This window comes from Peromyscus maniculatus, chromosome 5 (assembly GCF_049852395.1).
Source record: "Peromyscus maniculatus bairdii isolate BWxNUB_F1_BW_parent chromosome 5, HU_Pman_BW_mat_3.1, whole genome shotgun sequence".
Taxonomy (NCBI): Eukaryota; Metazoa; Chordata; class Mammalia; order Rodentia; family Cricetidae; genus Peromyscus; species Peromyscus maniculatus.
Window position 1 is genome coordinate 122,985,268 of NC_134856.1, and position 12,238 is coordinate 122,997,505.

The 12,238-nt window shown below is 47.9% G+C and overlaps 2 protein-coding genes across 5 annotated transcripts in view; one reads left to right on the forward strand and one right to left on the reverse strand.

Annotated features, from left to right (window-relative positions):
* LOC107400298 (uncharacterized) overlaps positions 1–12,207 on the reverse strand; it is a 38,930-nt gene extending 26,723 nt beyond the window's left edge. The window contains exons 1-3 of one of the 2 annotated variants that reach the window (XR_013051599.1): positions 11,074–12,207; positions 7,635–7,685; positions 4,085–4,763 (exon numbers count right to left, since the gene is read on the reverse strand). Coding sequence is in view for 1 of the 2 variants with exons in the window: in XM_076573228.1 (XP_076429343.1) it covers positions 7,635–7,685; positions 11,074–11,944 (922 nt within the window). In the remaining variant the exon portion in view is untranslated. The remainder of the gene's footprint in view (positions 1–4,084; positions 4,764–7,634; positions 7,686–11,073) is intronic. The other variant, XM_076573228.1, reaches the window with a different exon arrangement.
* Positions 8,353–12,238, forward strand: part of Hivep1 (HIVEP zinc finger 1) — a 147,462-nt gene continuing 143,576 nt past the window's right edge. Inside the window, exon 1 of one of the 3 annotated variants that reach the window (XM_006972810.4) lies at positions 8,353–8,456. The gene's annotated coding sequence lies outside the window, so the exon portion shown is untranslated. Of the gene's footprint in view, positions 8,457–10,983; positions 11,129–11,400; positions 11,541–12,238 lie in introns of those variants that run through there. The other 2 variants (XM_006972808.4, XM_015991000.3) reach the window with 2 other exon arrangements.

The window sequence follows — 12,238 nt, forward strand, 5'->3', positions numbered from 1 at the left end:
TTGCAGGGAGAGGGGAGCCACCGCTTTCTTCGGGAAGGGAGGCACAGGATCAAAGCATTATTGTAGGAGATAATTAGGGTGGTGTGCCTGGTTAAAAGAAGCTAGGCATGTTTGGACTCTGGCCTTCTTTGCCAAGTTGATGTCATGGTGGACAACTGCGTTCTCCCCCCAGACACCCTTAGATGTTAATACTGGCAGCACCAGAGGGCCTTGGGAGCAACCTGCTACGGAGTCTTTTATGAAACGTAATGGAGATAGATGTGTTTGCTTTTCATCTCTAGCTATCTTTTGAAGAAGATTGAGAAAAAAATTTTTACAATGTGTCACATTAGGTCTGTACAAATTTTCTAAATGCCAGAACAAAGCCTGTTGAGAAGAGAGGGAAGAGGAGGGCTGGTTCTGGGAAAAAAACAGGCTTGGGAGGCACTGTTGGAGCTGAGGTCAGAACTGCAGGATGTAGGCGGCTGTAAAGAGATAATTCTGATTGCAATTAGTCAAGAAATCTAAATTCAAGAATCCAGGTGTTGGGGCAATAAGGTAAAAGAAAGTAGTATTTCTCATCTAAAGATGAGAGCACTCGTAAATATTAATAGAAATAATTAAAAGTGTTGAGGGCAGATGTCTCATCACGTTCATATAATCTAATGTATGTAATCATTCTTGGGGTTAGGAATAAGCCACCTACTTTAGATGAAGAATCCGAAAGAAAAAGGAAAGAGCTCAGAGGAATGGCAAGTAGTTACATGTGAGGAAATAAAGGCTTGCGTAGAAGGAGATCTGGGGGTGGAGAGATGATGTCGCAGCTAAGCAGTTCATGCTTACAAAGAACGTGAGTTCAGCGCCCAGTTCCCATGTCAGGGGGATTGTGATTACAGCTCTAAAGGATCCAACACACACACACACACACACACACACACACACACACACACACACCACAAAGGCTTAAGGGAAAGGTCTTTAATTAGATACTTATGGAAGCAGATACTTCCAGATCACTTAATGAGCACACATTGCTCTCCTGTAGAATGTCTCCAGGAAGCAGGTCATTATTACAACCTAGTTTACCCATGAGGATGCTGTAAAATGTTTCTTAACATATTTAAACTTAGGTTGCCAATCAGCAATGTATCTGGGTTGGAGTTTGGCCACAGAAGTAACATTAAGGTATCTTTCTCTTTTCTATAACCTCTAGATTAACGTAGCAGAATGCCCTTTTTTACTCAATAGCTGTAGTCAGAATTCTCTTCAGTCCTGCCTGGCCCAACGGTAGGGACAGATATCTCCCACTCGTGGGTCCCACATCTGCTTATAAAATAATCACTCAGAGGCTTAATATTATTTATAACTGCTCGGCCACAATTCTTATTTATATTTAGCCACATGGCTTGGTACCTTTTCTCAGTTCTGCCTTGTCATCTTGCTTCCTCTGTGTCTCTGGCTGGTGACTCCTGACTAATTGCTACCCAACTGGTCAGTTAATAGTGCATGCCAGAGTCTCAACATTGCCATATAGGCTGTCCCCCCAAAAAGCAGGGAAGCTTCAAGAAGCTGTCAATAGCAAGAAGTCCAATGTTCAATTCCATCCAGTATTTCTACAGCACCTCAGAATTGCTCAATCATTTTATAATTTTATTTTTAGTATTTATTCATATGGATGTATTTGTAGTACTGTGGATCAAACCTCTGGGTGTATACACATTAGGCAAGTACTCTACCCACTGAGCTACATCCCCAGCCTACAATATCTCAGTTAAACACTTCCCATTCTCACTCAGTCTCACCAAGAGTTAGAGGAGATGCAATTAAACCCTGAGTCAATGTATTGCAGATTGGCCTTTGAGAGTCATGAATCATGAACCACTATCATAACATTTATTATGGATAATTTTCCACATACGTGTTTGATTGAGAAATGTTGTGTTTTAAAAATTAAGACAATCAGATTTCTTGAGAAGAAATCTTAGAGGTTTTAATGAAAAAACTTGTGTGAATTTTTTTCTTTGTATCCAAGTGGATACAGGATTATCAGTTGCTCAGACTAGATATCCTTAAAGAATGCATGGTTATTGAGATAGTAGAAGAAATATTTTCGGAAGAACCATTCTCCTCCTGTACATCAAGCCTTGCTAAAACAGAAGTATGCTTTTAGAAGTATAAAAAATCAGGTGAGATATTGGTAGACAACTTTTGCCTTACTTTGCTGGAAGTCACTTTATTTTTGTTCCGTGTGGTAGACTATGGGACTTTCTGAGAGAACACTGTTACGAAACTGCTGTACTATCCCAGCCCAGGAAGGGAGGGGGACTGTTGTGATTCTCCTGTTACTATGTGAGGGATGGAATTTTACAACCAGAAGGTTCCACAGCAGTTGGGAACCACGGTTGTATGAGTAGCAAGTAGAACACAAATGTGTGTGTCTTGTTACTCTGGCTCTGAGCATTCCATCCTGAGACTGTGCCAAGATTGGCTGCTTGCATCAATATTTTTTATAATTACCAACCCTCGTGTGTGCAATCCATTAATAGCCAAAAAGAAAAAAACAACCTTTTTTAAATAAGATCTATACTGTCTTTAGGTTAGACAGCCATCTGGCTAGCTGACCCCGCCCCCTGCCCCAATCTTATTTAGATGTCTTATTTTAACTCTTGTTCCATTTATTTTTGTCATCTCCCATGAATAAAGTTCCACCTCCTCTTACAGAAATTAAAATAGCCGAACAATTTGAAAAGCATTAGAAACAGATAAAAACTGTCTACAAGCTATTACTGTCTTGTCCTGAGCGGCTAGCCTATGTCTTTCTCCTCCAGCTTATCTTTCCAATGGCGAGTTACTTTCATTTTGTGAGTTCTTTCCATAAAACTCCAGCTTTCTCCCAAGTTGGACTTTGATTTTCTTGGCTTTCTTTATACCAATATCCAAAGACATTTCAGCATAACAGGAATTACCACGGTGGAGGGATGGGGAAGGCAACACCAACTCAAAGACGCCAATGAACTCAAAATCACAAATTCATGACTGTGGGCCTCTATAAACAGAACACTGACAAACTAGTAAAGAATAATACGGTGGAGAATTAGGCAAAGGGAAAAACTGATGGCTGAATGGTTGGTTTGCCAGAAGCAATTCGTTGCAAAAATCTGATTCAATGAGCAGGCATGTGGGGAAGGTTGCAGAAGCCAGGATTGAGAGTTGGAAGCTGCTGGCCTGGGAGGTTTGGGAAAGAGCAATCTCAAAGAGGTCCAAAGACACCGGGAGTCTCACCTATGGATGTACACTCCAGTGGCAGTGCCAACTTTTCAGCGACTTGAGCAGATCTTGTCTGCTGGACCTGGGATCTGAGGATCTGAAAGAATGGGCAGACTACATTCTGATGCTATAGACCACCCTACTTCAGTTTTAGAGAAAGCATGATCTAAGGAAGCTTGCTTGAGTTCAGAAAGACATGATGAGAGATACATGATCAGAAAGACATGTAAATAAACGTCAGTAAGCACGTCCTAAATAATAACAGAGCAGCCCTTTCCCTGCATTTTCTTAGGACAGACTAATTTAAACACAATTGCCTGGCACGTACTATGTCATATCTGGGAAAGCATGGAGGCAAGGCCGAAGGCCACATCCAGGTTCGTGGCATACTGACCAGATTGGGTTCTACAGCTATGTTCTGACATCCAGCAAGAATAAAGATGCCTTATAAATGAAAATGAAAATGTAAATGTCTGTCACAGGAGGCGTGAAATCACATCCAAGAACAATCCAGGGATGAAAATGCACCTGAGGTGGAAAGTCCTCTGCCTTTTCCCCTGGAGCCTCTCACACAGTTCCTCAAGGCGGTGTTCACCATGGCTCATTCTTTTGACCCTGTTCCAACACGGCAGTACAAGCATTACTAAGTACTTGTGTTCTTTCCACTCCTCACTAAGAATGTGTTTGCTTTTTAAACCTCTTTAGTTCAACAATTATAGCAACCCAGAGAGAAAAGGTGAGGCATGTGGGTTGAATTAGGTGGGATTACTTGGACACATTTTTTTTTTTTTTTAAATAAATCACCTTTAAACTCTTACTCCACAGTATTTTTTCTTACTTTTGAATGGACAAATACTTCCTTCATTCCCTCTTTTGTCTTTCCTCCATTTCTCTTCCATTCACACAAAATGCCAAGCCTCTAAAAGTCCATCGAATCACAGGGGATGAGAACTGGAAGATTAGGAGCAAGCACAGGCCGTGGAGTGGCAGGTGGGGACAGGGAAGGAGTATGAAGGAAGGCATTGGGGACTAGGAGGGCAGTCTCAGAGCTCTCCAATCATACTCTTTCAGTGGTTGGCTCGTGACACTGAACAATCTTTGGGACCATTCTGAATTCCAGTGGCCTCCTCTGTAACCTGAGCAGATCTCTTTAAGCTCTGTTATAGAACTTGGAATCCAGAGAGGGGAGTTTAGAAAGATGTTTATAAAAAATGATGACGTAAGGGAAGCTCATTTGTATTGACTGGAAGATGAGCAGGATCCAGATTTCATTCTGCAAACATTTGTTCCCACATTGTTGTAGGTAGGAACAATAACAGTGGGAAACAAACCAGTCCACTCATTCCAAGACTGGTATTCTATTTTTGTTTGTTTGTTTGAGACAGGGTTTCTTGGTGTAGCCCTACCTTACCTGGAACTAGCTCTGTAGACCAGGCTGGCCTCCAACTCACAAAGATCTGTCTGCTTCTGCTTCCTCTGATTAAAGTCATACACTACCACACCCCACTTAGTGAATCCTGTATTCAAGGATTGAGAAATAATATACATGGAAACCAATTAGATAATTCTAGTATGTTAGATGTTATAAAAGAAATTAATAGAGTGACAAGACAGAGTTTACATATGGGAGGAGATAGCCAGACATTAGAGAGGATGTTTAATTTACATGTGTTCAGGAAAACGAGACCCTCTGATCATTCAGCAACCCATAAAACAGATTTATTTACCACCGTACCTGTGAACACAGATGGAATTCCATGGGAAGTTTGGTAACTCTTCCTAAAAATGTTAAGGTGTGGAGTACATAGCACTATTTTAAGAGGAAATGGAATGGTGGCATATGTCTTTAATCCCAGCACTCAAGAGGCAGAAACAGGAGGATCTCTGTGAGTTTGAGACCACCCTGGTCTACCTGTGGAGTTCCAGGGCAGCCAAAACTACATAGGGAGACCCTATCTCAAAACAAGTAACAAACAAACAAAAAGAGTTAATAGTAATTTTTCCTAGTAGTAAAAGTCTACAAAAAGAGTCCTGATCCTTTCTAAAGCAGGCAACAACCCCTTCCTAGGTTGGCACAAACTCCACTGTTCAGGATTTAAAAAAAAAAAAACAAAAAACCTCACTGTGGGCTGGGGTTAAAACTGTCTTTAATCACAGAACTGGGACAGAGGCAAGTGGATCTCTGTGAGTTCTAGGCCAGCCTGGGCTACATAGTGAGACACTGTCTCAAACAAAACAAAAGAACCCCCAAACGAAACTCTTGCAAGCCACAGGGCTGATTGTGTCTCCCCACCTCAGGCATGAAGGCTGCTGCCCAGGGAAACTGTATATGGAATTAGGGACTTAAATAGCAATTGGAGTTAAAATGATGTCATAAATTTGAGCACTGATCCCCATGGGATTAGTGTTATTTTAGCTCATAGTTTGAGAGTATGGTGGCCCACCTCAGAGGGAAAGACACCGAGGCTGTGGTAGTGGTGATGTGTAGCTCTGACACCTGGCCATCTTACTGCTTGCTCCCAGGGAAGAAGCCAAGAGAAGTCAGGTAGCAGAGGCTGCTATGAAACCCTCAGGCCTGTCCTTAGTCACTTCTGCCAGTAAGGCTTTACCTTCTAAGGGCTCCACAAGCCCCTCAAACAGAGCCACCAGCTGGAGACCAAGTATTTAAACTCCTGAGCCTATGGGGGACATTTCATCTGCCATCCACAGCAGTGTCGTTACTGGAGAGTAACCAGAGCATCCCTCTTTCTTCTTTCCTCTTCTATGCATACAAACCACACCCAGAGAGGCCACGGGAAGACTCACCAGGCAGGCAACCCTCTGCAGACCAGGAAGACAGACCTCAGGAGAAAGGAATCTGCTACAAACTTCATTTTGAACTTCCACCCTCCAGGACTTCGAGGGGATATATGCATACTGCCTAAGATCTCCGGTCCATGGTAGTTTGCTACATCAGCCACAGCAGACTGATAACCACGTCTTAGATTGTTGTGTTTATTTCTATATAATTAGATCACGGGTCAGTAGGGATTGGTTTTGTAGAATGCTGTTCAGCCTTTCCTCGTGTTTCTCAGTGTGCCACCTAGGACATGGTTTACAAGGAATTCTGAGAGCTGCATGTAGTACATCTGTCAATCACCACTACCCCTCTTCTAGACTGTTAAACAGGTTGTACATCAAATAATATTTATGAACCAGTCATACTTATCGTTGAACTAGACACTTTCCAAAAGAGCTAGCAGTATCAATTAAACAAATGCAGGGGCATTATCCTTCTCAAAATTAGATATGTTCAAACCCAAACACATTTTCCCTTCACTCTTCCAGCCTCAAATATCCCAACCAATACACTTTTATGACATCATGCACCGATTTCTCAAAACTTGAATAGATGTAGATTTCTAAACAATGACTTCTTTCCTTTCCTGCTCCACAGATGCAGAATGTTATCAAGTTATTATAGTCTATTTTCCATAAAATACAGCCTTTATGCTTTAACCATTCGAAAGTTCTCTGGATCCCAGTCATGAATGTATTGTGCGCTAACTCCATGGCTCCTGGCAGATTATTTAACATTTTAGAAATGGGACGAAGGAGAAATGGGAGACAGAAGCTGGCTACCATCACTCCCACCGCCATTCTACAGCTAGTGTGGCTTGCTGTAGTCTTTGTACCCAGCTCCCGTATCTATCCTAAATCCATCAGCCACAACAACTTTACTTAAAAAGACCATTCTCTGTCCAGATGTCTCCAAACGACTACCAACTGCTTGCAGTATCATGTCTTAATTCCTTCCAATCGATGAATGAATTGGCTCTTCTCTAACTGCCTGGTGCCAGTTCGTTCTGACTGTCTCACAGCCTCTATTAGAAAAGCCTACCAGGACGGCCCAGGTGCATGGCTCCTCTCCTGGGTCTGAATAGGAAGAGCTACCCTCCCACTCTCTAAAGCGTCCTAATTTGGGTGTCAGTCATTTCTCACTTGCCTGGACTTTCTACTGCAGGCAGGAAATAACTCCTCACGTAGCAGCTGCTTCTCTCTCTGGGCATGAGAACTGGGCTTATCTTACTGGCAAATCCTGAGCTTTCCCTTTCCCTCAAACTCTACTGAGGACTCACCCTCTTCTGGAACTTTCTTTTGGATAGACCTTTCCCTCCACCCAAAGATCGCTCAGCAGTAATATAAATAACTCGTGCACTTTAATTGGCTCTGTTTATAAGCTGTGGCTTGTATCTTTTCTCCCTCCAGGTATTTTTCCATGTGTTTGTGCTGCCTCCATTAATTTGTAAACTCCCAGAGGGCAAGGCCTAAACACAGCCTGGTGTTGTCATAAAGGGCATGTGCCAGGGAGGATGAATGAGAGACGGTGCCTTTCCTTTATTACTAACCTGTTCTGTTTCTGATTTCCAAAGCATCTCTCCTTAGTGATGATTCTGTGACTGGAAACAATACAAAATATATATCCAGGTTGAGCTAGTGTGCAGATAAATAAAATAAAATCAAGAGTTACAAGCTTTTCATAACAGACGCAGGAAGGGGTGCAGGTATTTTGACCCTTAGGGGAATCTGTAGTGTATTATTATAGTTGATCATCTTGGGAGTTGTATTCTTGCCTCTTTAAGGCTGCAGGAATATCTCAGAGAGAAAATAATATCTGCTTCCAAAGCTGAGGTCTAAAAACTGCACAGAGCCTGGAGAAACACCCAAACGATCTCATTACAAGTTTGTACTGTGAGGGGAAGGAAAAAGAATGTCATCTGGGAGACCTCCTTCTCTGATTCCAGCAGAGAAAGCAGTGCGGCTCCAAGACCAAGATCACTACTAGCTGGGAGAGCTCAGGTGAAGAAGGGAGTCCACAAAGGTCCTTTTCCGGCTTGGGTTGGAGCTGGGGATTCCGTCCTCTGGCCACCTGCTGCGCTGGCTGCTAGCAGCACCCACAGAGGAGAGTATCAGACTGTCACCAGGCGCTGAGCTCAAGGTAGAACCCACGTAGGCGGTTCACCAGATAACATCAAAGCTACGAGCAGGGGCCAGAAAGGGGTGGGGTGGGTGGGGGGGAGCAGCGCAGCGAGGGAACCAAGCGCCTCCCCCAGCGTTTCCTCTCACGCCCACTTCCAACCTAGGAGGCTTTTGGTTTCTGCTTTTGTTGTTTTTAAAATGAAAAGTTGAACCCAGGAAGCTTGGGAGCAGACTTTTTGCCTTGCAGTTCGGTAAGTTTTCTTCACTCGGCTCTTTTGTCTGCTTGGCTTGGGAAGAGCCTGGTCGTAGGGGGACAGTGGCTGCGGAGCTAGCGGGGAAGGGTTTGTAGTCCGGTCGCCCTGAGTGGGAGGTGGGGGGGGAGGGGACTCGTTGGTGGACGGGAAAGCCCAGCGTGCAGGGTGGAGGGGAGGGACTGGCGGCGTGACCCAGGGCCAGCGGGAGGAACCTCCGGGATCTCCGCGTGGCGGTGGCGCTGCTGGCCGCACGGGGCGGAGGGCTGGAGCCGCAGGGCCGCGCCAAGGGGGAGCCCGAGCCAGGCAGAGCCCGGCGGCGGCCGCGTGGGAACCCGGGTTGGGGAAGGAGCGGGCGCGGCCCCGGGTTGGACCCGTGCTCTCCCCAAACTGCTCAGCTGGAGAAATGCGGTCAGTCCCCACAGGACCCCACTTCTCCCAAGGGGCGCAACATAGACGTTTACTTACCCCGCTGGATAGGCAGAGAGGGGCCCCTTGGAACCTCTCTGCTTCTCCTAATCTAGAACCCGGATCCCAGATGTTCCAGGATTTTTGACAGTTCTAGCTGAAGTTTACCACTCACAGGCTAGTCCAGTTCACTCATCCAATTCCGTTTATTTGCTATATTCTGAGGACTTATTTACTGTGTCACAAAACAAGCCGAAACAAGCTATTTATATATAACATAGCTGCATTTTTCCTGCATTCTGGCACGAAATAAATCACATTTAGAAAATTCAGAAAACTTAACCAGGAAAGTGTTCTGTATAATGTGTCTCAGAGATACGGCTTAATACCTGTTTGCTGCTCAAGAAAATGACAATTCAAAATCAGATAGGCAGTTGGTTCACAAGTTCATAGCATTGCTATATCCTAAAGACACACTGGGTTAGTGGAGATATTTCTGTTGTGTTCAGCTACTATTGAATCAAAGAATGCGCCCTGGTACTTAGCTTTTTTTTCTTCCGTTCCAAGTAACACAAACTCGACATACGAAGAATGTGTCATTATCCTAACACATTAGCTATATGTTGACATTTGTCTGCATGTTTAGCGTTGGAGTCAAATAGCCCAACTGGGGGAGGGGCGCTACATTATGTTTTGTCAGTGCGACCCCCTGGGTGTTTCATTTAATAAAGTAGATGCTCTCCCACTGAAAAATTAAAATGGCACTATTTCATTGCAGGGCGAACAGAGCTTGTTGCCCACCATCTGAACTTTCTAGTTGCACGATCTTTGCCCCTATGACCAAATTTACTTTTTAGTAGGCATATTTTCCCCTTTGCAAAACATTATTTTTGGCTCTAAGCTTGCCATTACTGAGTATTCCATTTTTAATCATTTCCATTCTGGGGCTTTGAGCTTTTCTTAGCTCGAATGAGCTAGAGGTAGGACTTCCTCAGGGGATTTTAGGGGTCAACCGTTAGCAGGAACGGCCCGGACATCTTTATGAAAAGCCTTAGGGAACAAAACAAGTTTGCACAGATGGTCAGCTGTTGGTAGGCGTATGGTCGTTTAGCAAAGAATATTTTTGTTTTGCGTCTTTTTTTTTTTTACACGTTTTTCTTTCCAACTTTGAGGTGGCCCGTTAAATCAGTCACTTCTGCCGGCTTTTTAGCGGATGTGTGAAACTTTTAAAATTCAAACTACTAGCATTCTTTATATCTAACCTGGAAAACCTGCTTCCTTCCCCAGATTCAGTTCTCCTGATAGTTCTAGAAGTTTCCAGGCCCCTTTCTCTAACGCTTTCTAGCAGCCGGGGTCAAACTCTGGTTTGTAATAAATTAGTCTGCCTTCCCATTTCACTCCCCTCGAGTTCCAGAAGCCCGCCGGGTGGCTCCGCCCCGCACCCCCTCCTAGGCTCCCAAAGTTCCCTGGCGGGTGAGTCCCCAGCTGTCAGGCGGGCAAGGAGGGGTTAACTGCGCTCGCTGCTCGGGCTCTGGGAAGCACCGGCTCTCTCCGGAATAACCTTGGCTTTCCTCGGTCTTTTAATAGAACATCCGCCACCAAAAAAGTGGTTTCAGTTCAGAGCTTAATAGCGCGTCCCCTCCGACCCTCTAAACCAACACCCCGCCCCCTTTCTCTCTCTCATTTTTTTTTTAAAAGTTATTTTTCAAAGTTAATGAGTTTCAAGTTTCACAATGATTTCCCCTTCCCTCTCCGTGGAGCGGAGGAAACCCCCTTGGGGTCCCCCCCTCCCTCCCGGGTCCTCCTCCTCCCCACTAGGGCCAGGGCGAGGGGCGGGGCTGGGAGACACCATGACGTCACCGGCCCGGCCCACATCCTGCTCTAGAAAGTCAAAAGACGGTAAAGAGAATCGGGCGCCGCCCGGCCCCGCCCCTCCTCCCGGGCCAACCGCCCCCGACTGCGGCCCGGCCGGGCTTCCCCGGGCCGCGGAGCCCCGCCTCCTCCCCCGCCCCGCCCCGCCCCGCCCCTCGGGCCGCGCCTCCTCCCGCGTCCTGGGTCCCCGCGGCGGGGCCTGCGGCGGGCGGGCGGGCGGGGCGGCAGGGGGCCCCCGGGCCGGCTTCACGCGAGCCCGCCCTCCCGCCGCAGCCCCCGCCCCGCCGCCCCCGGGGATCCCCTGCCGCCCCGCCCACGCGCGGGGGAAGCCGCCGACCTTCGCCCTGGTCGCCCTCGCGCTGCCAGCCGTCCTCACGGACACCCGGGGAGAGGTAAAGGCCCCTCTCCCGCCGGGTCTCACCCGGTCCCTCCCGCGCCCCCTGCTCTCGCCTCGGTGCCCGTCGGCAGCTGGACCGGGCGCGGCGGGGACGGGGCCGCGGGAGGAGGTTTTTTGCTGGTGTCCGGGTTGTCAAGTGCAGCGCAGCTCCCGACGGGTGCGGGCGGGGTGCGGGCCGAGCGCGGCGGCGGTAGGGGCGCTGCACCCGGGAGAGCGCAGCGCGGGGGGCGGGGGCCGGGACCACCTCCCCCTGGCGGGCGGGCGCGCGGGTGTGCGTGTGAGTGTGTGTGTGCGCGTGTGCCGGCGCCGACCTTGCGGAGGGGATGCTGCGTGCGGGAGCCCGCTTGCCACTTCGGCGGGTCCTGGCCGCACGGGCGGCGGGAGCTGCGGTCCTGCGAGTCCAGCAGGTACGGAGGGCCGGCCTCCCGGTCGCCACCGCCGCTTCTCGCAGGAGGGCTCGGCGGGGCTGCGGGAGACCAGGCCGCGGCTTCCGCACCTCCCGGCTTTGTGGCTCGCTTTCCCTTTCGTTCTTTGCCCGGAGTGCCTGTTTACTCCGGGCCACCTGGGTAGTTTCTCTCCGGGTAGGGCGCGCGCCCGCCGCCGGTGGATCGGGGGAGGTGGGCAGGGGCGCGGGGCGGCTCGGGCTCGCCGCGGGGTCGGGCTCCAGCAGGAGTTGCGGCTGGAGAGGGGAGGGGGCGGTGGCGAGGCTGGCGCGAGGAGGAGTCTCAAGGCTGCCGCGCTTGCCTGCTCTGTCCTCCTCCTCTGGCTCTCCGCATCCACTCCAGGCTCCTTCCGGAGCTGGCACTTCCATTCCCCCCTCCTTCTGGCATGCGAAGCGCTTTGTTCAGTGCAGCGTTGCAGAGGGGTTTTCCCAGGCTCCGCCCTCCACATTCATTCATGTTTTTTCTCCTTGCGACTGTCTTTACGCTTTTTGATCGTGTCCTGTTTTTGCACCTTGTAGTATGTATTTCTTTCCTGAGAAAGAATGGTTGATCACTCCTCCTCGTCGCTACGGTGCTGTCGTCTTTGAAAATAACCCACTTCTCCACCTTGGATTTAAACGTGGGCTGGACAGCTAGGGACAGGGGGTGGAGGCTGCAAAACC